The sequence below is a fragment of the Trachymyrmex septentrionalis genome, unplaced genomic scaffold (genome assembly GCF_001594115.1).
Source record: "Trachymyrmex septentrionalis isolate Tsep2-gDNA-1 unplaced genomic scaffold, Tsep1.0 scaffold32, whole genome shotgun sequence".
In the NCBI taxonomy this organism is placed as follows: domain Eukaryota; kingdom Metazoa; phylum Arthropoda; class Insecta; order Hymenoptera; family Formicidae; genus Trachymyrmex; species Trachymyrmex septentrionalis.
In genome coordinates, this window is record NW_017305485.1 from 4172209 (window position 1) to 4199310 (window position 27102).

The 27102-nt window shown below is 34.9% G+C and overlaps 1 protein-coding gene across 1 annotated transcript in view; it reads left to right on the plus strand.

The window, feature by feature from the left end:
- LOC108749923 (homeobox protein Nkx-2.4-like) overlaps positions 1–27102 on the plus strand; it is a 40316-nt gene that overhangs the window by 9497 nt on the left and 3717 nt on the right. The window contains exon 3 of the mRNA XM_018488957.1: positions 16497–16583. Within this exon, the coding sequence (XP_018344459.1) occupies positions 16497–16583 (87 nt within the window). The remainder of the gene's footprint in view (positions 1–16496; positions 16584–27102) is intronic.

Here is a 27102-nt window from a genome sequence, read left to right on the forward strand (position 1 = left end):
AGCAAACAACACAAAGTTAAAAATCGAGACGTAGAATCTTTTAAACTGTTCTTTGAGACATCTTTGAAATATCTTAGAGATGTCTTATATTCTAAATATGGACTTGTTATTTTCTAGTTTGTTATTGGGTGTATCATTTTCATTACATCAGACGATGGTCGTTAAAGTTGAAAGTAGTTGAAGGTATGTTAATTTAATAAATCGTGACAAATGGCGGCAAAGAATCTAGGATTCTTTCGGGACATCTTTATAGAGAGCCGAAAATCAGGAAGTCTCGTTAATCACCCTGCAGCTATGGCACACAAAAAAACTTAACAATAAGACGTATGCAGTAAGCACCTTAATCTTTAAGCCGGAGCACAGACCTTTGCATAACGCATAAAGCATAAGAAAATCAATCAATCGGAGGCTTTTATTTTATAGGAAGGAAGGAAATGAAGAACTTTGATTGCTATATTTTTTACGCGTTATGTGTTATATGCAAGACTGCACTGCAAATCCGAGAGTGTATAAAGTGACTTCAATATATATGTGTGTGTGTGTGTGTGTGTGATTAGTAAAAATAATCACATATAAAAATAGATTTACACATTTAAATGTGTATGGTCATTTTTACACAGAAAATTAAATTACATACATATATCACTTTTTACACCCTTGAATGTGCAGTGAGTGCTCCTGCACTTACTACAGTCTCTACTGTGATTAGCCACTGCTTAAGATTTTTTTGTGTGCCATGGTAGAAGATATGATGAACTGTTAGCTAATTGATTCCTTTATCTAATATTCAATACGTTAATCGTGGGACAAACTATATACTCGTCCGTTAAATATATTTCGCACAATTTTATTGAACCTTGACGAAGATCCACGGTAGTTATCATCTACCAAGCGGATAAGATAGCTGGTTCCGGTATACGCCGATTTTAACAAGTGTATTCATTTTCATTGAACGCAGACAGGTCTGGCCGGCTCGAGATGCGGTATAGCGGTCTGGCAACAATAAATAATTGTTACGTGGCTCATTGGCCGCATCCTGCGTTGATGCACGTTCATGCGCGGGTCTCCCCCTCGTTCGGTCTATCGTTTCGTCTACCGTTCGTCTCTCCGTCTGCGGTTCAATTCACTTATCAGCCCTTTGAAAACAAGCGCGTCGAATTGTCCGTTTGTCATCGCGACATTTGTAATGCAACAAGGACGACGTTATCGATGGAACTTAACTCAACCAGCGCTAAGCGCCATAAAAATCTTAAAATATCTTTTACAGTCCCTTTTTGATCTCTGTACAAATTCTTCAAAGTAATAAAACTTCATTTATTAATATTAGATTAACGTATACTGAAAGAAATTTCCAAGTGTTTGCTATTTTTTTACTTATAATTGCATGGAAAAATAATTATGGTTAGGAACTGAATTTTTACAGTTATTACTGTAATTTGTGTTAGTAATAAATTATAGTTCTATCGCAAATATATATAGTTCTACCACCGAAAAAGACCCATGGAAAGAACGGTGTTGCTGAAGTATCTAAAAATTCAGTTATATAGATGCAGATCTGAAAATAAATTTTAAACTATCAAAATAATTATTCAAAACTTTCAAACTGATTGCTTATAGAAGGTAAAATTTTTTTCAGGATTGCTTATCATATCTGTGTTTGTCACATAATATATTTTGCCAACAAAATTATGTTCTTATCTATTTATATTTTTCAATAATTTAACGAAATCCGTTCTTTCCGTGCATATTTAAATTACAGTCAAATTGTGGTAATTGCAATCATTTTCTCTCAGTGAAGATAAAATGAAATAATTATATTGATAAAATTGCGATTGAAATATATTTGATTATATTCACTAATTTGCGAGAAATAATTTCAACACAAAGAGTAAATATTCACATGCTTTCCTTGGAAATATTCTCAAAAAGTACGCATGTCGTGTATTTGTAACTATTTACTGCAAAAAAAAAGAGCGAATAAAAAAACGACTAATTAGCGGTAGCTAGGTCTGAAGAGAAGCTTCACACAGTGAACGAGAGATTTCTCAAAATGGAAACGGAACGCTTCCTTAAACCGGAAGAGTCGAGCGCCCGCACGAAGCCCGGGCCTTCGAGCGATGGTGACGAGTCGATTCCATGTCAAGCACGGAAGTCGGCAAAGAGCCCTGATTGCAATCAGCCGAGATTTTCATGCTCATCCGAGACGAATGAATACAAGCGGTACATAAGTTTCGACGAGTTTTATAGAAGATTGCAGTGATCGTGGGAGCCACGTGATCGAGCGAGGGAAGGAAATTGCGAGCAATTTACGTTTCTCCCAATATATACATATATAAGTCTGTCTATCATTGTACACACTTTGTAAAATACGAATTACATGATTTCGCGTTTTAGAGATCACATTATACATACACAGAAAAATATCTGCTGTTTAGAAAGAACAGCCAAAGTATCTAAAAATTTAGCTAGATATAAATCTGAAAAGAATTTCATTAGACTATGAAAATAATTATATAGAACACTCAACATTAATAATTGCAATGCTGCAAAAAGTTTTAACATTTTAAGCGTCCACACATTTAATTTAATGGTCCAAACAAAATTATTTTTAAATTTGTATCTTGCTAAATTTTTAAATACTTCAGCAAAACCTTTTTTCTTCCATGTGTATCTAAAAATTTAGCTAGATGCAGATCATGAAAATGATTTGGTTGGTTATCAAAATAATCAAGAGACACTCAACCTGATTGCTAAATATTACAATTTTTATATAGCATTGCTTATCTCGCTTAAATATCCTAAATAATTATTTTGATGGCCTAGCAAAACTATTTTCAAATCTAAATTTTTAGATACTTCAGCAAAACTGTTCTTTTCATATATTTTCATAAATGTTTATTCGAATACGATATAAATACGATAATATCTAACATTTAGCAGTTCTTCTCCATGTCTCGCTGCTACCAACACTTTTTTTTAACACAATCGTATTTCAAATCACTATATCGATCTCGCGGTCACCAAATCGCAAAATCACGAACGAACGGCTGCCCGCCATCTCGATAGGAAATCTCTTGCGAGGATGTGCAATCTACAGAAAAAGAAATGGCGACGATATCAGAGCGCGTGACGACGCATTGCATTTATCTCGTTGGTGTCTCTCCCGTCCCGCCGATTTCTCGTTCCGTTCCCTCCGGAGCACGTCCTCCCTCTTGTTCCCCTGGCACGGGGCACACACAGATGGGGTCCCTCCATTTTGCGCTCGCATTGTTACTCCAAGTACCCGGCACCCCCCCCCCTTCCCCTTCGCGCGGTGCGGTGTTACAATGCCTAGCCACTCCTGGGCATTGTTACCAGTATTGTTATTATTATCGCTACTGTTGCCGGTTGCGGCCGAGTGGCGAATGGAAAAGCAGAGGGCCGGTGAAGCCAGCTGCTACATCGAGTGTCGCATTAGAGGCAAATTACACTCCCTCCCCTCCCCCTCCTTCTGACCCGCCTATCGTAGCTTTTATCCCACCTCTCCATTTTCCCTCCGTTTTTCCGAAAAGTTTTGACCTATCGAGCTGTCCGCGAAAACCTGTCGGTGATATCAGATCTTTATTATCTGAAACAAGCGCCGTTACAATTGCGTTTTTTATTGTTTACACGTTAACGAATGTTGATAACGTCAACATCGAACTAATTATAAAATAGTGTTGAATTATCTAAATATTTCTAGATAATATATGTAGATATGACTGTCAGAGAAGTATCTTTGATTATAACGAATAGTGCACAAGGAATACTGAACTATAAAATAATGTCGGATATAAGAGAACCAGCAAGAAAGGTAGATATCGTTATTTATTAAGCGTTCTAGAATAGCGAATTCTCTCAAAAAACAATACATAATTGAACAACTAAATAAGAAAAGTTGGAAGCATCGAATACATAAAATAAGATTTAAAAATAAAGATAAAAAGGAAATAAAATATAAAAATAGGAAAGATGAAAGAAATTGAAAAAACAGAATACCTGTCTAATAGGATAATACTAATGGAAAAACAAGACGTAGGACACAAATATAAGTCAAATTTATGCTCAACAAATTATTGTTTAATTTGTATTTAAAATCATGCAGAGAGGTGATACAGCGAATGTTCCATATACTATTCCAAAATTCTGCAACACTGCTGCTAAAAGATCGTTTAAAAAATTTCATGCGGCACAACAGTAGTAACAAATGAGAGAGAGAGAGAGAGAGAGAGAGAGGGGGAGATTAAATTTTAGTATGAAGACTTATTGTTCTTGAATTTAAAAACCAGATATACATGAAAGAGAGAGAGAGAGAGAGAAAGCAGGAAGATCACGATCGCGCAGGATTCAGTTACGTGAATAATAATCATAATAATGGGTTTGCGTACCACCGAGTCTTCGCACTCCCTCTCTCTCTCCTAGTCTCATCCCCCTGCACTGCGGTCGGCAACCCCATGGTGCGCACGCCAGGAGAGGGATCGAATCCCGTAGAGCAGAGGGCGAGTTCAATGCTGTGCAAACACGTCGCTACCGCCGTTTTCGAGATCGGCATAGACGAGAGATGAGAGACGAAACGATCGACAGCGCAATGGTACGACTAGTCACGATTTCCTTTGGCACGATAATGGGAGAAATGGCGTCATTAATTCATGTTCGCCCTTAACATTAGCATTAATCCCCTCAATTCAAGTTCACAATATATTGGCAATATCTTTATTTCTAATTTTTTTTTAATATATAGAAAGACCGTTTTTGTTAAAGTATTTAAAAATTTAGTTGGATATATATATATATATATAGTATATGCAGACAGAGCTGAAAATAATTTTATTAGACCATCCAAATAATTATGTACGATCAGGCCCGGCGAGTTGTGTGTGAATTTGAAAAAATCCATCAAGCTAAAATCAAAATTTAGCTTGATGTGAAAATCCACACCTAAGAAATTCAAGAATTGAATTTAAAATCAACTGTCAATTTTTTTAAACCTTATATGGGGAAAATGCGCGACTGCCGATACTCGCGATGGCAGAACATTGTTCTTGAGTTAAAATTATAATACATCATGAATTAAAATTCACTTGAAAGCTCTTGAATTGTACTTTTAAGTAGATTTTATTTAGAAATAAGTTTTTGTTTTGTTGTAAAAGAAATGTTGAAAATATGCAGAAAACAATATTTAATCAATTTAATCAAAATTCTGACTGCTATCCAAATTTTATCAATGATTTGGTGTTCAGCGTGAAAAAATCTTTAGAATTTGTACTACGACATTTCGGAAAGAATTTCGATGTTGAACAGTGTTAGCTAAATATTCAAGATACCTTACCAAAACCGTTTTTTCGGTACGGAATCTCATGTATATCGCGTATTTTATCTTGTCCATAGATTCTTCATGTCGATCTTTCCTTAAGATTATTAGAAAAGGATTTATTTATGAGTTAAAATTAATTATAAATCAATTTATGAATTTCACTAATATTAGGATACTATCTCCTTTTTTTCCTTCTTTTTCTTTCTTATTATTATAATTATAATATTATTAGATATTATTATTATAATACTGACAAAATATTCTCGTAACGAAGATAGAGATATAAAGAGTTTACACGAAAAATTACACTATTGTGAAAATTTTTCTCCGATGCAGATTTCTGTTTTATAATCGGGGAATGAAATTTTTGGATATCGAAAATTATTAATCCGAAATTCAAGAATTTGACACATCTCAATTGAATTATACAGATTGACGAATTTCTTGGTTGTCAAATGCATACAGTTAATCGAACGTCCTGCAACGCGTGCTCGCATCTCTCAAGAGCACTCCCAGCACCCTCGCATAATAACGCACACATGAATATGTCACTGGCTTTTGCAGTCCGCGTTTCGTCGCGATATCTACACGGACAGAATGCGGCCGACATAATTGCACTCCTTTCTGCACTTCTGTGCCATTCGTGTGGAAGATACTTGCCTATTGATGCATGCGAGTTGCCCCGACGACGCTGCATCTACAGATTAGCGCAAAAGTTATCGAGTTCTGCATGGAAAAAATAATTTTGTTGAAATATCTAAAAATGTAGGTAGAGACAGACTTGAGAATAATATTGTTGGACCAAAATAATTACATAAGAAACTTAAGCATGATAAATAATGCTGCAAAAAGTTTTAACATTTCAGCAACCAGCTTGAGGGTCCTAGATAATTATTTCGATGAGCCCAATAAAATTATTTTCAGATTTGCATCTGGTTAAATTTTTAGATACTTTAATAAAACCATTCACTTAAGTGTGTTTTCCATAATTCATTATATTTTTATTCTCCACTTTTTATATTTACATTTAAATTCTTTATTTTCTCCCAAAGAAATGTAACGTGAACACGACGCTGATTTTTGCTTCAAATGTTACTTTATTTACATAAAATTTTGAGTATTCCTTTTCACAAGATCGGTATGCTTAAAATATGAACTGATAATTATGTTTTTATAAAGCCAAGATATTTAATTTATTATTAAATTAAATTCATATTAATTTATTAAATCGGACGAAAACGATTTTTTTGTGCTTCATCCTGTAGCATACGAACCATAGTTCTTTGCAACGCATTCGTGATACTCGCGCCGAGGGTGCATATATTCGGACTACAAACATCGGCATCCCTTAACAGCGTTTTATCACATCAATCCCCTCGCCTGTCGATTCTGAAAAGATGCTAAAATTAAAAGCCTGAGCTAATGAAAAAGCACGATCTACGTGTCGATAGAGATTTAGCATTTCTTCGCTTCTTCTTTTTCATTGAATAATAACTGAGTGAATAATGACGTGACGAGACATTTTTTACATAAAAAAATCTTTGGGTAATTTGAAGTTAAGTATTTTAATAATGAACAATTTTTTAACACTAGAAGTACCAACATTTTTTATCCACTAAAAAGACCGAGTGAATTAATTACTGTGAAAAGTGAAGAAAGTGATGAAAAACCAAATATTTTATCAGTATAAAAGCTTTATAATTATTGAAAGATAAAAAAATTTCAGAATTCTATCTTTTACACAAGAAATATAACAGTAAAAATTAAAAACAGTCAATAATGACTGGTACTTCTGCACTGAAAGAAAAGATTGGCTGCTGCAGCACATTAGATGGTTAAATATGGCACAGCATTTTTAATTGAGTATAGCAATCAATTTTTGATTGCGTTAGCCAATCAAAATTCTATACTAACATTACGGAAAGACTAACACAATCAACAATCGGTTGCAGTAACCAAAAATTAGCTATTACAACCAATTAAGGCAGCAACCAATCTTTTCTTTCACTGTGTGTCAAGAATTAAGCTCTTTTCAGAGATATTAAAGATATTCTATACATATAGCTATACATGTTTTTATTTTACGTAAACTACGCCATAAAATTGATCAGACTTATTCGCAAGTAAAAATAAGATAAGATAAGATAAAGCGGAATAAAATCACGCGCCATCTTTCCGCAAGAAATTACTCCACGCATCGCTTCGCGGTAACCAGAAAGTCATTTCTATTTGAGGGCTGGAAGACCCCTGGTTTTCAGACATCACGCTGGGTAATCGGTAAGTCATCTCCGGCCGACGGCATTGAGTTAAAACAACAAAAGGGAGGCGGAATCGTGTTTGTCCTCGGGCTACCACTCAGCAGGGTCAACACGGGACAATTAACAGCCCTAATCATAATTTGACGTTAGTTGATCCCCGGTATTCGCAGGTTCATCGTCGTACCGGCGGGCTCTTTGCACGCAGACATCTACACGCGTTAATCCTCTACCTCGAAGCGAACGAGTCTCTGTTATCGATGGACATAATGCTCCCATTAAACAGATATTAAGCGTTAGCTGAATAACGTGATAATTATCAGAATCAATTATCCGAAGAAAATTTTATTCATTCGAACAATATTTATTCGCAATACGTCCATTAAACAGATATTAGTCTAGCTGAATCACACGATGATTATCCGAATCGATTATCTGAAAAAAATTCTATTCATTCAAACAATATTTATTCGCAATAAATTATACACGGAAAGAACGGTTTTGCTAAAGTATTTAAAAATTTAGCTAGATGTAAAAATTTGAAAACAATTTTATTAAATTATCAAAATAATTCTATAGAACGCTCAAGCTGGTTGCTAGAATGTTAATATTTTTTGCAGTTCGTCATGCTTGAGTTCTCTTCATAATTGTTGCTAATTACATTCATGTTCGAGCATGGCAAGTAATACTGCAAATTTTGGGATATAAGTAACCATATTATATCATGTTACGTTTACTTTTTACGTTTCATTTTTACGAAAACAATGTTAACATTGCAATAAAATCGCTTTCAACAGAAAATCAAGTTTCAGAACTTCACTCTATTTATTTCGAAAAACTCCGCAATAAAATACCATTTTTTTATTCACAAAGAAGAGATCTCTTTTTTCATTCTTAATTTCGCCCAAATTTCGCGATGTAGCGATTATCGGTATGGCTTGTTTTATCGCGAACGCACAAGCATTGAAAAATCTCACTAAAGATAAATGTACGTACGCGAGTGGTGGGAGCTTACGTGGCTCGTTTATGCCACGTCGCGTCATAACGAACCCCAACTTCGAGAGAATCACCCAGCCCGAGGCTGTATAAGCCACCAGCCGGATAATCCGGGCGAAGGTTGGTGTCGAGTCAAATTGCCCGAGGAGGCCTGTTGTACCTAGTGAGGGAGGGGGGGGGAGGGCAGGCGGTGTGGCCCGTCGTCGTTTTGCGTCAACCCCCGATGTACTCGCGACGTAATGACGTTACGCTAACTTGATCAATCGTCCACTCTATCCGCCTCCTCTCTCTTCCTCATCCCGACCGACCTCGTCCTGGGCCGCCTACCTACCTACGGGCTTGACTCTGTTCGAGCAGAGGCTAACAGATACTCAATGCCTCCCGAACGCGTGTCCGACGTGTTCATAGCACACGCGCGATATAATCGCGCCTCCCCTTGACTTCACGTGCCACCCACGAGATTTATCGGCATTTAATGGGCCAACTAATGTCAAACGGCGACACGCGTTACCTGGATATAGGAGAGATCGTTACAACGAGTGAGCGAGAATGAGAGAGAAAGAGAAAAAGTGATGGCGCTGAGTGGGCTTTGACTCGTAGAGTGGAATGAACGGAAAGAAGCTCGAATTACGTTTGACCCTCTCGCGTACATTTGTCCTACGTGTAAGGAGATACTATCAGGATCTGCTTTATATAACAATTCGAAAATAACACTTTGAAATTTTGCGTACTTAGAGAGGTGATTGTTACAGAGGTTATTTTGCCTCATGTTCCGCAATCATACGTTTTCATTGTTTATGTAACAAAATGACAATGAAGAGTAAATGACGGGATACTTCAAATGATCACAAAATTAAATGAAAAACCTAATTAAAATTACTTTATTGAGATGAATCTTGATAACTTTTCTACTATACGATCTTATTTTTGAAAAATCGTACAGAGAATGAACGTTTTTATATATTTATTGAGTACACGTATAATGTATTTTCAAGCCTTTACAAATAACATGAATCTGGATTAATTTTCATTATACTTTTACAAGTACCTATAATTAAACAAAAATTATTAAGTAATTAAAATGATTAAAATTGTTAATATAAAATTATATAATTAAAATTTTTCTATTATTGTATAATGTATTTTTACATATATTTTAACATCTTTGTAAAGAAAATATTTGTAAAGTTATGTTATTAAAAAAGAAAAAAAAAGGGCAAAGATCTATATTTAGCCAAGTGCTCCTGTATAAGTATTTCGAAGAAAAGAAATGCGCAGGACACGAATAATTCATCGCGTGTGCTAATTAATACACATATTGGTAGCAAAAGAATCAAGCAATCGCCACACGGCTTAGAAAGATCCATGACACTTAAACGGATTACGTAGATTTGTTTCCACCAATTAGTTTGAAAAATGTTGACAAGTGTTTTTATGATTTGCCGGTGCCTGAAGAGAACCACATCGTTCAGAGCATGCCGAGTGTTTCTGTCTGAACAAGAATAAACTGCAAGTTAATCGGAAGTTAAAGCCTCGCATTAAGTAAATTTTTGCCGGACTCCTGTGGGTCTTTTCGCAAGGGGTACGACCTGCTCGTCTTCCTAAAATAAATATGGACTGACGTCCCATCTGAAAAACGTTTATACCTGACAGGAGCGCTTTGTGATACTTCGCGATTTGATCCTCTACACAATTAAAAATTTCAAATTTTACGGATGTCTTCATTTTCTATCGATAACTACATGGATTGATAAAAATTTCACCTTTCTTATGTTAAACTGATCTGTTTTTAAGTGTTAGTATTTTTGCTCTGATTTTAAATCTGTTTAGATATAAATAAATGATTCATAGAAAATGATTATTAAATTTAACGTGATAATTTAACATGATTTTTTATTTATCATAAAAGGCAAATCGAACATAAATAAACCATTTAAATGAAAAAAGATTTCATAAAACGTTATTATTGTTAGCAACGTGTTTTTAAAAAGAGATATGTGTTGATTACAACAAAAAATTGGATAAATTCTCTAAATAGGATAAAAATTCCTGATTGTTAGTGTCAAAAATTACATAAAAATTAATCAAAATTACACATTTAACAAAATCACTGTCGACCAATCTTATCGCACAGATTTAATCTTATTACATCTTGTTCAATATAGTTCTGCGTTCAATACAGCTATGCTTATCGAGTGCAAACAAATTTGGTGGAGAAAAAAATAAGCGAAGGTAAATGTTCGGATCTTATTTCGTGGGCGCTGTCCGAAAGTGTGCGAAGCACGCTTTAAAATAAGATTGATTTCACGGGACAGTGTCCAACTCTTTCCGATGCAGCAGGGACGTGCTGGGACTCAATGAACAAAATTCACACATCAGAAGCGCTTGTCGTTCGAGGTCGACATTGTTAGCCTTGAATTTCATGCCTGCGCACCGTGTTCTTACGTACACACCAGTTATATATCCCTATCTTGTTTAACTTTCCCTGTTTACACACCGCATCGCGGCGGGAGCGATGGACAAACGAAACTGACGGACGGCAGTTCCCTTGAAATAACAATTCGCTGCGCATCCGCTCGCCGCGCGCGTTCCGTTTTCATCGTCGAATCTTTCACAGAGCGCAGCCTCCGGATTTATTCGCGCTAGTTTAGGCACGGCGAAGCACGATGTACGCGCGAATCGTACGCGCGCTGAGAAAAATGTTGTTCGGTCGGATTAATCAGAATTCTAGTTGAAAATGGACGAATCAGAATTTTCTCGTTAAATATAGAATTCTAGTTCAGATAATATCCGAATACTGGTTGATATAATCAGAATCTTCTGATTCGTACATCAACCAGACACTTTTCTCACAAGGATTCCAAATTGCAAAAATAATGTCTAAAAACTAATAATAAATCAAATGCCAATTTGAGCCAACACTGGTTATTAGTGTGTATTTTTCTACCATTTATTCAAAGTGAATATTATACGTATACGTTTCGACCTATGGTCAAGTATAAAAAAAACCTCTTCAGTACAAAAAAAAAATAAATTAACAAAATTACATAATGATAGCGCATACGAGTATAAGTTAATAACATGTAAAATGCGAGAAAAACCGTGATGATGATGTCCGAGTTAATCTTGGTCATTAAATTATTAAGTTAACTTAAAAAGAAAAAGATTTTTTGTTTTAAAACGATCGACCAAGAGGTTAAAAATAATTTAAAAAATGCTAACATGAGATTATACGCGAAAAATGGTAAACAAAAAAACTTACATGACTGTCAAGATTGAACTGTTCCTATAAGGTTTGTTGTACACGTTCCATTAGACTTAAAAAAACTAACATTACCAGTCAAAAGATCACGTTTAAAAATAAGGATTCTAGATGGTCAAATCTTATGGATTCTGTACAAAACTTGTGGCCACTTTAATAGAAAATATCTCAAGAACAATGCATTTTTGAAAGAAATATTTCGGATAAAAGTTGTACAAGATTTGAAGAGGACCATAAAATGAATTACTTAGATTTTGAATCCAAGGTAAATGACAAAAAAATTAACCTGGACCTTATTATAAATGGCTCATCTTTCTTAAACCCTACAACTTTCATTTGAAGTATTTATTTGAAGTTATTCGGAATCCTCTCTCCTCTCTCTCTCTCTCTCTCCTTTCCCAACGTGCAAATAATTCCCTAACAATCTTCCAAAACCTCTCGTTCGAAAATAGAACATACCAGGGATGTTAAGTACAAAAGTTCGCGAAGAGATCGATTTGGTTTCGGAAGATCCAAAATCCTATGAGAGCGCGGATCTAGAAGATCCACGTCACATATAATTCCGTCATATATTCTACGTAAGCTCGCGCATAAGTAAATGGCTGTTTGTAGATCTCTCGAAGTCAGAGCGCGGCGTACGTAGCCGAAAACTCGACGAGCTTCGAGTGGATTATCGGTAGAAAAGGAATTAACGAACGGGAGCAGCAAAAGAGGTACTTCCCTCGTCTAGTACCTCTTCGTGGCTTTTAGATAAGGTCTCTCACCCCCTACGCAAAACCGGCCGTGCCACAAAGCGTACGTAAAAACTCACGCAACGAACAACAGCGAGGGCTGCGAGTATTACTTTCCTTCGCGGTAATGCTCCTTAAGATGAATTTACACGGTTCACTTTAATGATGAGCCATTTCTGAAAAAAATTGTCTCAAGCAAATACTGTGTAATAATGAAATCTGTGTATGTTACATTTTCAGGGGTCGTCAAGGGGATTTGTTTAAACTTTGAATAAATATGTAATATTTTATTTTTTTGAAAGTAGCATAGTTAATAAAATTAAAGTCAATAAGTGGAGTTTTTTTTTATATATCTAAATATTTTTAATCTTTTTTTAATTTTATAGAACTTTTAATGTAACGTAGAGTTTTTATTCAATTAGAGAATAGAACTGTTAAATCGATTTTATATGTCGTGAGATTGAATTTTGTAAAAAGTATTATAACAAACTCATCGATGATACAGCGAGGATTTGTTGAAAATTATACAAATTAAGATAGAGGAAAGATAGTACTATTTTTCCGATCGTCACAGAAGAAACGGTTTTGCTGAAGTGTCTAAAAGTTAGCTAGACAGATGTGAAAGTAATTTTATTGAATTATCAAAATAATAATGTAAGACACTCTCGATGATTGCAAGAATATAAAAAAAAAAAGTTTTGCAGCATTGTGCTCGTTATGCCTAAATTTCTTCTACATAATCATTTTAATGGTTCAACACAATTATTTTAAACCTGTAGCTACCTGAATTTTTAGATATTTCAGCAAAATCGTTAATTCTTTCTGTATTTAAATTGGATTTTTCCCAAATAGAAGCTTTGTATTAAAAAATTCTTAATTTTTTCATATTTTTTTACACAAAAAAACCGGTTTTGCTAAAGTATCTAAAATTTTAACTATACAAGATACAGATTTGAAAATAATTTTATCAGTCCCTTAAAATAATTAGAACGATCAAATTAATTAGTAGAATATAAAAACTTTTGCAGTATTGCTCATCACGCTTAAGATTCCTAAATAATTATTTTAATGAACCAAAATTGTTTTCAGATCTGCATGCAGCTAAATTTTTAGATACTTCAGCAAAATCATTCTTTTCGCGCATATATAAAACTGCATCATCGATTCTGTAAAGTTTTTGTACAGTTGAATCTAACAATATATACAAAGCAACACGAACTCTAGAAAACAAAAATTGAATAATAGAGAAAAGTAGTACACCACACGCGGGGCAACCACCGGTATTCTGGCCACGCTCGAGGCGACATCCGAGAGGGGTGAAAGGAATTTTCGAGGGCGGCCGATCCCGCTAATATTCAAAGAATTAGACAGACGGTGGCGGGTCCTCGAGACGCGGTCGGCTGGACGGACCCCTTAAAGTGCTTTCGTTGCATTCTCGACACACGCAACTCCGATGTATAATGGGGGTTATATCGGCTTCGGAAACGAGGTCGGAGCGTACAACAGCCACTCGACGAGGTTACACGCGGTAACATATGCGCTCTATGGATCGGGACGATAAAAATCAGCTACTGCAAAACGATACGCAATAGTTGAGTTTACACTGTACCGATGAAGAGTCCGCCTGACACACCTGACAAATTCGGGCTATGAAAATAACATTCAGAAATAACAGTTTCTACGAGATCATCACAAGATAGAGAAACGAACAGTCAGCAAAAATATTCTTAAACCTAATTTAGGGGATTCATTTTTCTTGAACTTTTGAAATTTAATTTATCATCTGAATATAAGAATTTTTGAAAATTAAGCTAAATGAATAAATGTGTTACAATAAATATGAATTATATTTCTTAATTAATTTTAAATATAGACCTAATTCGCTTGATTTTTAATTTAACGTTTATTCGCTAGATATATGTAACATTGAAAACACAGGAAAATTAATACAATAAAAAGTTTATATATATATAAAAATAATGATAAAGTCTTGATATTTTTGTAAGAGACGATTGATTTGAAATTGACCGAAGAATTCAGTTCGAAGAAAAATTCTGTATATCTGATTTGTTGATATAACGAGAGTTAGTCGATGAATTTTGTTGCTTGGTTTATTCAGAACAGAGAAGGTAGCTTTTGAGTTTTCAGTTGGAACAGTCGCGTGCGATTAGGGTCGCTCGAGACTGCTTTTACGGCAATTGAGCTAAGCGATCGTGGAAGTTGTGCAGTCGTCTGGACGGAATCGAGATCGACATCTGCTTATGACAGAAGCGCGTTATAATCCGCGCTATATGCATTATGTACGATCCATAGAGGCTTGATCGCATCCGAGCCAGGCTTCATAATCCAAAATATATCTTACCGCTTGATTACATTTTTTAACAGGTTTTGTTATCGCAAAACATATGTAAAATAACATCGATATAAATATAAGTTTGGTAATATATGTACCTACAGTATTTCATTTTTATATTCTTATTTTCAAATATCCGAATAACAACAAGTTATTATTAATTAAAATATTGAATAGGGAATAGACAGTAACAATAATTTATTAATAATGTTCATTTCTATCAATGTAGTTTAACTTGCTTTTTATCTTCTTTTCTGAGTTATTACAAAAAAGTAAAAAAAAAATAAATTAAATCGAAATTAAGATTAATCTACATAGAAATGGACACAACAGAATTTATTACTAAAAGAAATAGACAAATCATTGTTACTAAGATTTATTCCTCTTTCAATATTTTCATTTAAGAAGGATATTAATTACTTTGTTACAAAAATTGTGAGTTGTAAAATGGTTAGGGGTTTTCGTTAATTTTGGGACACGTTTTTATGTATTATTACGCAATAGACGTGAGACAAAAGATATATTTTGATCAAGATTTTGAATTTCTAAGTACCGATCACTGCTGTTTCTCGTAAGGGACAAACAATTGTAGTTCCACGAGATTATTTTTGAGATCCAATCCTCACCTAAAATTCACACAATAGAAAATTGAGAGATTCTCGGTGATTCTTCCGATAAAAATAATACATAAAACTCGTATTATTTTCCTCCTCAACACTGAGTATCCGCATAAAGTGAACGAGGCGTTAAATTCCCCTCGAAGAAATAACACAGTCCTCTAAACCGTGGATTACGGACTTAGAGCATCGGAATAAGGAATAGCTACAGACCGATTCAAAATGCGTTTAACAAAGGCTCGTAGCTCCGTCCCGAAAAAACATCCAAGGGTCTTGGTGATAGTTCGCGTACGAGATATGTCATCCGTTCTATTTCGACATAAAGAGCGACTCAACGCGGTCGATTTTAGGCTTTACTTCCAAGAACTTCGTAGAATGTTCATAGAATGTCCCAAACATCGCGCCTGTTCTCTCCACTATACAGTATGTCTCTATATAGATTCGCATATATCGTCTACATAACGAAATTTCCTGACTTAGGTTTATCATTCTTACTCCATAGATGATGATATATTCGATTATATTTGCTTTAAATATGTCATTGTATTGGAAAGAATAATTTTGTTGAAATTATACAGATCTGAGAATAATTTTGTTCGATCAAGATGGATCAAGATCATTATATAGAAAATTTAAACACGATAAAAAAAATGCTATAAAAAATTTTACATTCTAGCAATCAGTTTGAGCGTCCTACATAATTATTTTGATAGTTTAAATTATTTTCAATTCTATATGTAGCTACATTTTTAGATATTTTTATTAAAACTGTTTCTTTCTTTCCTGTCTAATCTTTTTATCAAAGATGCACGAGTAATTTAAAAGAGCTAGAAAAAGTTCCTTTTCAATGAAAGATCCATTTATGTTTAATGTAAGAACATATAGATTATAACATTAATATTGCTGTATTTAATAAAGACTTAATTGTGCGTTTTATGTGTGCTTTACAGGTGAAGATATGGTTCCAAAATCATCGGTATAAATGTAAGAGGCAAGCGAAAGAAAAAGCCATGGCCGAGCAAAACGCCCAAAATCAGGTAATTACGCAAATTTCGAAGTCTTGTGCAAACCGCTTCGAAAGTGACACGTACGTTGAATATAATATTACGAATTTCGCGAAGACGCACCATGTCGATGACTTCTATTATGTCTAAGGAATTCATAAACGCTATTTGTTTGTAATAATCGTTAAGCGATAGACGACATATATTGCATAGTTTATAATAATCTTTGAATCTATTTATTGTCATGAAATTATATATAGATAGAATAAGAAATTGTGATTCCCTGGTCAAGAAATTTAATTGTTGAAAACTAATGCGCAATGTATTGTTATAGATGATATCGAAAGTAATAAAATATATTATGTATATAGTAAAAAGTGTTTGTGAGCTATTTTGGCTAGAAAAAAATCACACCAAAATTTTCATAATCGCGACCGATGTAATCGGATGTCAAACGTATTATTTCGTGCATTCGGCATCGAGATGCCATCGCGTCTTCGGATCATTCCAGCGATTTTAAAACAATGACAGTCCGCACTCGACGAAAATGTCGCGTCATGTAGTGTCGACCAATCCGAAATGAAATGGCTTTAAATGAGAAATATCGCGGAAGCCGCATAAATCCTCGCATCCGCATCATATTTCGTTTCGAGAGTTGCCACTCGACCGCTCGAAGCGATTTTGCATTTATTTTGTTATGTCATTTGGGATTTCCGAGGGATATCGCGCCGTGCGTCGTCGACAGAACGATAAAATTGCTCGCGTTGAGCACGTAATCACGCGCCCGTCGCATTTCACATGGCTCAAAAATATAGCGCGAGATTACAGAGTCGAGTAAAATAGCGAATTTGTGCGTCCGATGAAATTCAATATTCGCTATAATCCAAGTTAAAAATACGTGGGACGCTGAGTAATATTGACCGGGATAACTACGTCACACGTGAAGGTAGAAATGAAACGCTTCAGTGTATATTATTTTCGCAGTTCAAAAAAAGCGTGACTTTAATGAGGAACAGTTCGCACAGAATATCCTTAAATCCAATAAAATATAAACACGAAATTTATACGGAGAGGTAGGTTTTGCTGAAATATTTAAAAATTTAGGTAGATACAGATCTGAAAATAATTTTGTTGATTCATCAAAATAATTATGTATAAGACGCTCTTAACAAGTGTTATAAAATTTAAACATCAAATTTATTCATTAAATAAAATTTAAATTGTATGGACTATTTAACTATTTAAATAGTCAAATGTCAATAGTCAATAGTTATATGCTAAATAGATACTATTTAACAAAAATCTGTTCACGCATTATATTTTATAACTTATTTTTTGACGTCAAATACTGAAATAAATAAATTCCGCATTGAAAAATTTAGCTAATTGTACGATAAAACTTACTTAGAATTAAAAAAAAATACAAAGGATTTTATATAATTTTATCTTAATTTATTAATTTTTATTACTAATTTATTCATTTACATTGCTCACTCCTATCAGTAATATAAATGAATTAATTAGTAATAAAATCGTTTTAATATTGTATCCTTTTTGACTGATTTCTTTTTAAATATTTGCATTGCAAAAAAGATGTGTACATGCATTTCTTATCTACAAAGTTAATTTTGCAATTAACAATTAGTTTGTTGTGAAAATAAATCCCCGGACGGATTAAAAAGTACTGTAATAATCTGTCAACCTCTCCGTTTAATCTTTCGAACATCATAATTTTCAGCGTCGTCTTTCAGATTTTTAGAGTCTATCTACTGAAATAAGCGGTACACGTTCACGTATACATAAACATATACACACGTAAAGAATACTCGGCTTGTATCGCTGTATTAAAATAATCGATACTTTACCGTCGATAGTAATCGAGTGCTTGAATACGCTGAAGTGTATCGTGAGCATTTCTAATGGAAACGCGATCGCCGAGATACCGTAGCTGCTACTTCGAAACGTGCCGTGTCTTTCAGATCTTTTACCAGATACTCACATAACCGAATACGAATTGCTCCCTCTCTGTGTCCCCCTGTTTTTCAAAGAATATTATTCAAAAGAGACGTCAGAACGATCATCGTGATACACACTTCGGAATTTTTTTTGAATAAATTAGGATGTCACGTATGCGTCGTCACGAAAGTAGCAGACCCACTTTAACGCGACGGATTCTCCAAACATACGACGATAAATACGATTGCGCGATTTACATAATCAGGGTTGCCGCAAAACTGGAAATCAGAGAAATTAGGAACGCTCAAGGAAACTAGGGAAAAGTCAGAAAATTTTGCAAAATTTTTTGGCAAATAAAAATTCTTGGTTTTAAATAAATATAAAATATGCGTACATTACACTTACACAAGAACATTACTGACTTAACAATTAAATAAAAACGGTGCAAACAATATTAATAATATTTACGTTGTCATAAACGTTGTTAAATTGCTCTCTCAATAAAATATTTGAGGTTTTTCAAATCAGGATGAAAATTTCAAAAATTTCGAAATATTATTGAAATCATCAGAGAAAGTCATGAAATTTTGTCTGAAAATCAAGGAAAAGTTATAGAATTTAGGATAAGGGATTTGTTACGACTCTGATAATTTCTAAACATTGACGTAATAAAAAATTTCCAAGTCTAGAATACGATCAGGTGATCAAGAAAAAAGGTCAATTAAATTCAAACTTCTATATTTTTTCTTTCCTTAAAATTTAAAAGAAGCTTGTAAAATAACTTCGTTTCCTCGACTACTTGATGATAAATACGATTGCACGATAACTTGTAAACGACATCACGCAATAAAAAATTTGTAAGAATGCAATTGAATGATCAAGAAACAAAAGAAAGAAAGTCAAATTCAGACTTTTATATCCGTACTTTTTTGTCTTAAAATATAGAAAATGTTTGTAACATAAAGCTTTTATCGCCATTTAAATTTTATTCCAGAGTCTTTACTTCATATAGATTATTATGACCAAACAATGATTTATCATGTAAGAAAAAACGCTAAGTATAAAAGTATATTTGTCATAATTGCAAAAGTTGATGAAATGATGTCGAAAGTGTCGAAGTAAAAGATAGCAATACGATCTTTGCACGAGGAATTAATAATATTTATCACAAAAATCTAAGTTGTAAAGAGTAATTCGCCAGAAGAAAGAAGAAAGATATAATTAAATTGGCGTAAGAGTTACACGGAAAGAACGATATTTTGCTAAAGTATTTAAAGTATTTAACTAGATACAGATCTAAAAATAATTTTGTTGGAAACATCAACAGAATTATAGGGAATTCAAAATATAATAAAAGCGATTTTGTAAACATTTTGATATCCTATGTAGAGTTTTACAATCGGCTCAGTGCTAAGTCATTATTAGTTGTTACAATTCAAGTACTGGTAAATTAGCCCAATACTAGCTAAGCTGGATGATAACTTGGGTCCAGTACTGACAAACAGTACTGGCCCAGTCATTTTAGCCAGTCATTTGCCAGTAATCATAACGGCCCAGTACTGGTTGATAAAAGTCTATTCCCACCTCAAGTTCCGAACTGGTGTACACTGATGTGTAAATTAGAGTGAGACAGCTGTAGTTTCTTTCACTCTAACTTGTTGCACTGAACTAGTCCAGAATTCTTGGAAAAAGAACAGGCCCAGAAAGTTAGCTCAGTTGACAGTCGTAGCGTTGACTAAACGTTGGGGTTTCTAGGTTGTTAGGATCCCTATATGGAATTTTCATCAGTTTAAGCATCCTATATAATTATTTTGATAGTTCAACGAAATTATTTTCAGATCTGTATCTATAGCTACATTTTTCGATGCTTCAGCAAAACTGAAGTTCTTTACTTATAGGCACAAGGTATCGCGCGTGTCCTTCACATGCCAAAGTGACACTTCGTTATCGCTTTAGGCAAATGATATTTTCACGAAATATGCGGACAAGTGTTATCGTCGCACACGGATGCAGTGCGAAGGCATAAGCGGATTTACGTAGCGCACTTTTACACGTCGAGGGACGACGCGCGTATAACATCGCTCATTGAAATTCGATGAAAATATACGCATAGTTTACGCGAGGACGAAGCATACTTTTAAATGATACGCGCAATTTTTTCCACCTCGCGGTATTATCATGTCCGATGAGCTTTGCGCGTTTATCGATTATTCAGAAATGTGCCTCCAGAAAAAAAGGAATTTTACCGTCGCGGAGAAACCGTAGATACTGTATACAGGATGTAAATGTGACAAAATTTCACCGGCGCGATCGATCGTTCGATATCGCAGTCAAACCACTTTATTGATGAAAGAGCACAAAATCCGATAGATTTATATTCGTAGAAAAAAAAAATGATCTACACTGAAAGAACGATACTGCTGAAATATTAAAAAATTTAGCTATGATACAAATTTGGAAATAACGTTTGTTCTTTGTACTTATAAAGATTTATTTAGATAAAAAATATTTAGATAAAAAAATATTTTGTCACTAAAAGCGTGAATGTTAATTATAATTTGCGTTACATTAACTAAGAATGGCCTACTTTCTCGTACGTTAAAATTTACGTATCGATAGCCATTGTTACGTCACTCAATATTGATAGCATTCTATAAGGATTAAAGAGGATTTAGTTTACCGTAAAGCATACAATCCTTAACAGTAATACGGTACGAAATGTATTGTTCCTCCTTTGCCTCGTGTAAGGATTCTTGATATCGGGATAAAAGTGTACTAAAGTGTCGCTCTCTTTTAAATCCGATTTAAAGGACCGAGGTTCGAACGGTGCCCACCGCGAAAAATCGATGGAAATCACGTAGGTCATCGAAATCGGAGCTGTGTCCTGGACCCTGGCAATACAATGGACTCAACGTTGCGTCGCGTTTGCCTCGTAAACAGCCGTATAGCATTAATGGCGTTGAAAGTTATCTGATGGGCCGATCTGCGAGGGCAAGCGATTCTTCCGCCCGCCAGCCGCCCTGTAATTTACTCGTTAGTTCGTCGTGCTTCCGTGGACATGTTTTCATTACCTTCTCTCTCTTCTTCCCGACGCGATCTTCCACCCGCGTTGTTACCGTCAATAACACGACTGGCTGCTTTATTTCGTTGTTATCATCGCTTCGAAGGAAGACCGATCATAGCTTGGGAAGCTGCTATGTCTCAATTTTTCTGATGTGAAGTAACTGCGCGAGTAGTCCGCAATCGTTTCATTTGCAAAATTATTGTAATTAATTTTTTAGATAGAAACATAAGTGCCTACACAGAAAGAACGAAGATTTTATTGAATGTTCGTGAATTTAATATTTCGCAATTTATGTCATCTTGTCACGTCAGTTACATCAACTATTAATACCAACTATTGGTAACCTTTCAAGAATCAAACTGATTAATTCCATCTTTTACAAATTTTTTAAATTTCAGTATCAGAACGACATGGTTAGTTAGTAACTTTCATCAATTTTGTAACACTTCTTATTTTATGATGTTAACCGGTTTGGCTTCTGACGGACTCATTGCGTTTGATGTACATGAAAGATTGAGAATACACGATTAGAAAATTACACAATATTAAATTAATCAGTAATATACAGTTTCAGCAATTTTTAAAGCAATAAAGTTAGAATGTAGATACGATTCGTCTGCCTCGAAATTGTTTAGACGCAGATTTATTGAATGTTGAGAGATATAGAATACTATATGTTCAGGATAGCTCGATCATCGCACGAAAGGAAGAAGGCGTCCCTTCGTCATTGGCGAGGACGACGTCGACGAAGGGACGACTTCTCCGACGCGCCGGTGTAGCCTACGTTCAGATTTTCCCTCCTTTTTTCATTTTATTCCATTTCCCCCTTCATGGAGGTAAAAAAATTCAAGTATCGGTGAGCGAACAAGCAAGAAGGGTAGAGAAGGGTGAAGAGGGAAAAACGAAGAGCGAAGGAGAATACAGGACTAAAAGGGCAGAGAGAGAGAGAGAGAGATGGAAGGATGAAAGCGACTGAGAGAAAAACAAGGAAAGTAAAAAGGAAAAAGAGAAAGAGAGAGAGAGAGAGAGAGAGAGAGAGAGAGAGAGAGAGGGTGAGAGATTCTGCAGGGGAGCACCGAAACAGGCTCTCGAGGACCGGTCGCCATCTTGCCGTGAGTACAGTCACGCGCAATACCTGAGCGCAAATAGAGATTACCTGCTGCTTTCAGTTTTATCACCAACTTCTCGTTTTCCACGAGTTGCAGATTTCCGTTCTCAGAGAGAAGAGTTCTCAGAGAGAACTCAGACAATAAGCACGACCAAAAACATAAGACGTTTTAAAGAGACGGTTTTTAAAGGACTCTTAAAAGATGTCTTTAAGACATCTCAATTTTGGACTTTTTATTGTCTGACAATGAGAAATTTCATTCGTCGGCTTTTTCACTAAGGAGAAAACTTGGTGTTTCTCGTGTATGTTTTTTTTTTGCCTAGCAAAGCTGACGTTAGAATAGCTAGAAGAATCAGAATTAAGTATTCGGAGGTTCCTGACGATGTGAGGATGAATGTATTGCAAAGGGAAGGGCAATGTAATTAATCAGAAAGTCGCCCCATTATGCGCCTTTTTCTTCCCGGTGGCCTCCCGCCGAACAAAGGAGAAACATTAAAAGATTTCCGTCGGGGCCTCTCGTTTCCGCGAGAAATGGAATTCAATGAGTCTCGCAAACGTACTGCTTGCTTTTAAAATCTAATAACTGCCGTTACGTCATCGCGCGTGCGCGCGCGTAATTGCATTACACGTCATGTCGTGCATTTGAGATGGTGAAGGCTAGTTTCACTCTGTTTGCTAATGATTTATTAATCATATCACGGTACACGTCAACGTATCTACTAAACACGAATTGAAATTAATATCGGAAATACACTGACGCTGGTAATTATGAATTTATAAGGACATTTTCATGCGAAATGGATCAAAAATAGATTTTCTGTTTTTTTTTTTTTTTTTTTTTTTTTGTATATTTGTCATCCGAGAATTGTTAAACGGAAAAAGAATTTAGCTACACGGAAAGAAATTTTAATGAAGCTATCTAAATATTTAATTAAATACAGATCTCAAAATAATTTTTTAGATTCAAAATAATTTTGTTTAGATTCAAAATAATTACTTACAATAAGACGCTCAAATTACACCGAAAGAAATGCTTGATATATGAATAACCATTTATTTTATTGGTATGTGACTAACAAAAACTTTCTTACTTTTTAATTAAATAAATTTTCCACAATCAAAATTTGATTATTCTAATCAAGTTTTAATTAGAATAATACAAATAAAAACACAATACAAACAAAGCTTTCTTATTTTATAATTAAAAAATATTGCTCTAATCAAAATTTGGTTTTTGTAACTAGAATGTTAAACATTTTTGCAGTATTATTTGAGCACAACATTAAGCATTCTGCACAACTATTTTAGTCCAACAAAATTATTTTCAAATAACCATTTTTTCGTGTAAAGTAAATACAAGTTTGAAAATAATTTTATTGAGCTATTAAAGCTAAAAAAAAATTTTGTAAAACGCTTAAATGTTGATATAATAATACTATAAAAAGTTGTAACATTCTAGCAATCAATTTGAGTGTCCTACATAATTATTTTGATCTAAACAAAATTATATTCAGAACTGTATCTAATAAATTTTGAGGTACTTTCATCCGTTCTTTCTGTCTACAATTAATTCGTGAAATGAAAGGAAACCGATTATCTACTACACGGTATAAAAATATAAGAGTATTCAATAAGATACAAGAGAGAATTGATTTCGTTGCAATCGGACCAGGCGATCGGGGTGTTCAGAAGTTCAGAATCTCGGCAACGCGACCCAGGCCTGGCATTCATAAAGGTATTACTACTCGGGCACCCAACAACGCAGGCATTTTCGCCGGAAATCGTTTAACGCGCGTTAAAGTGGCTAAAGTGGCGTGACGCGTGACGCGCGCGCGGACCGTCATGCGTTTAGCGTAATCGTCACTTTGTCAGCTTGAAGTGCACGGCATGCCTGCACTTATGCCCTCGCAAACGGCAACGCGAAACGTAAGTTCGTACCGGCCACTCGAATCAAATCGGTCGTATACCTCCCGGGCACTCGACACTGGCCGGATTTGCATAAAAGTATCTGCTCTCGCGCGACAAAAAAAATTCATTGCCCGCATAAACCTTTTCGCCGCGTTCCATCGGTCGGTTTAATCTCTCTCTCTCTCTCTCTCTCTCTCTCTCTCTTTCCCCTCTCTCTCCCCCTTTTTTTATCTATCCATATTCATCGCAGCGATTTTGAAAATAAACGTGAAAATATCATACATTCTGAAGCTCTTTTTTTCGAAGTAAAAAACAAGAAATTATAATTATATTCTACACATTTACCTTGATAATGCGTTTGACAATAGAAAGCAACATTCTAAAAGATATCGATGTGGTTTAACACCATACGGTGTCTATATAATTCATTGTGTTGATGTTAATATTAATGATGTGGATTTAATATTACGAATTTTAAATTCACACCATGATGGTATCAATATTAACTCCAGCAGCTATAAATCCACCATCATTGTTTCTCTTTTTAAATTACTAAGAAATCACGAGCATCAGGCGAGCAAAGGACGTTATTTTTCAGCGCAATCGTATTATTAAAGTCTCACTGGCGAAGAGATCGAAGAGGAATGTCGTGTACCGAATGTTGATACAGCTGAGTGGTCGTTCTGGCAGGTATTCGGTCTGCTTGCTCCGGCTTCTGTTTGGTATGCCGTGGGGTTGACGTACAGAACAGGGCTGTCTCTACACCCACGGATCTCTTGTGCGAATAGAAAACGTGATTTCCCTCGAATTAACATATCGCAGTCCTGAATTTTTAATCGAGTTGATAACAAAATGTAGAATCTTCTACTCCTCGCGTAGTCGCAAAATCATTTTGTCAAAGCAGGAAAATGTAAATTGATAACAGAAAATTTATTAATTAACCCATAGATTAAAGAAAGATTAATTTGTCTAAGAGTACGAAATTAATAAAAATTAAGAAAATATGTTGAAGGATGCCACCCAGTTAAAAATGCAAATTTGAAATACAAAGCGACAGAGGAAATATAGTCAATTAATCTAAAGAAATAACGAGAAAGATTGATTTATCTAAGAAATACCAAGTTAATAAAAATTAAGAAAATATGTGAAGGATTTCTCCTTTTAATTAAAGATACAAAATTTGAAATATAAATCGACAGAAGAAAGATTTATATTTATTATTCATTTAAGAATTATAAATTTAATAAAAAATTAAAGAAATATGAGAAAGATTGCCTCTCTCTCTCTCTCTCTCTCTCTCTCTCTCTCTCTCTCTCTCTCTGTCTCTCTTCAATTGTAAAATACATAAACTTGAAATATATTTTCTACATATATAATACGTGTATAGATATATGAAGAAGTGCTTCACTCTAATTCTAAAATTTCTAAACTGGGGAAATTTTATGCTACGGGCAGTACGCGGGCCGAGTCTACGGTAGCCGGTACTGTTTATTCGTAACGAGAGAGTCCATCGTGCGCTTCGTCGTAGCAGTGAATGCTGATCACGGGATATCGTGCGGGTTAAGTGTCTTACCGGGCCTACCGCGCTGCGCGTGTTTACTCGGAACACAGAAGCGCTCAGCTCAAGTCCTCGCCAGCCTACGTATACCGCGTTTGTTCACGCAGCGCTCGTCGAGCTGGGAAATTGCGCTGAAGCGCGCGCTTAAAGTGCGTACACTTGTACTAAGAAACTTTGGCAAACGGTTTCGATAATTCACCGGAGACGATCAGTAGCCCGCGTGCATGAGCGCGCGCGCGCGCTCACGCACACACACACACACACGCGCGCGCGCGCGCGCGCACACACACACACACAGAGGTCCGTTTAAAAAGACCGCAAAACGAATAGTTCGTAAATATCTGTGTCGAGCCAGTGGATTTGCTTAGAATTTATATTCTCTAAATAAATTATACTCTCTGAATTTATACTCTCTGAATCAGTGAGATTCGACTGAAAAAAGAAAGAAATTCGAGCGTTTCGTGTGATTAAACTATCGATATTTGCACGTCCGCTCCAATATCATATCCATTGAATTTATACATTAAAGCAAGGTTAGCTAGATTAAGGATTCCACATTTGATTGATTTTTTTACTTGAATTTCGCTGTGAATGTACTAATTCTCAGTGGCGTATTTGGGATTGATATCACAGTGGACAGATTAGCCACTGATTCAGATTTAGAGAATACAGATCCTAATATCCTTCTTTTTACTTTAAATTAAAATATAGATCGAAACAAAAAATTTCATAGCGCTATTTCATTTGTATCATGTTTTTAAAAAATTATTATTATTATTTTACAATTATACCTGTTTCTTGAATTGCAATACGATTATTTTTAACTAAATTATGAGCAATTAAAGTTAAAATGTTATCCTTTTTATTTAATCCGCGATAATTCAATAACAAAAAATTTTAGGAAATTTTAAAAAAACGATTTTATAGGAAAAATTTTTAGTTTTTACAATAAACAGTC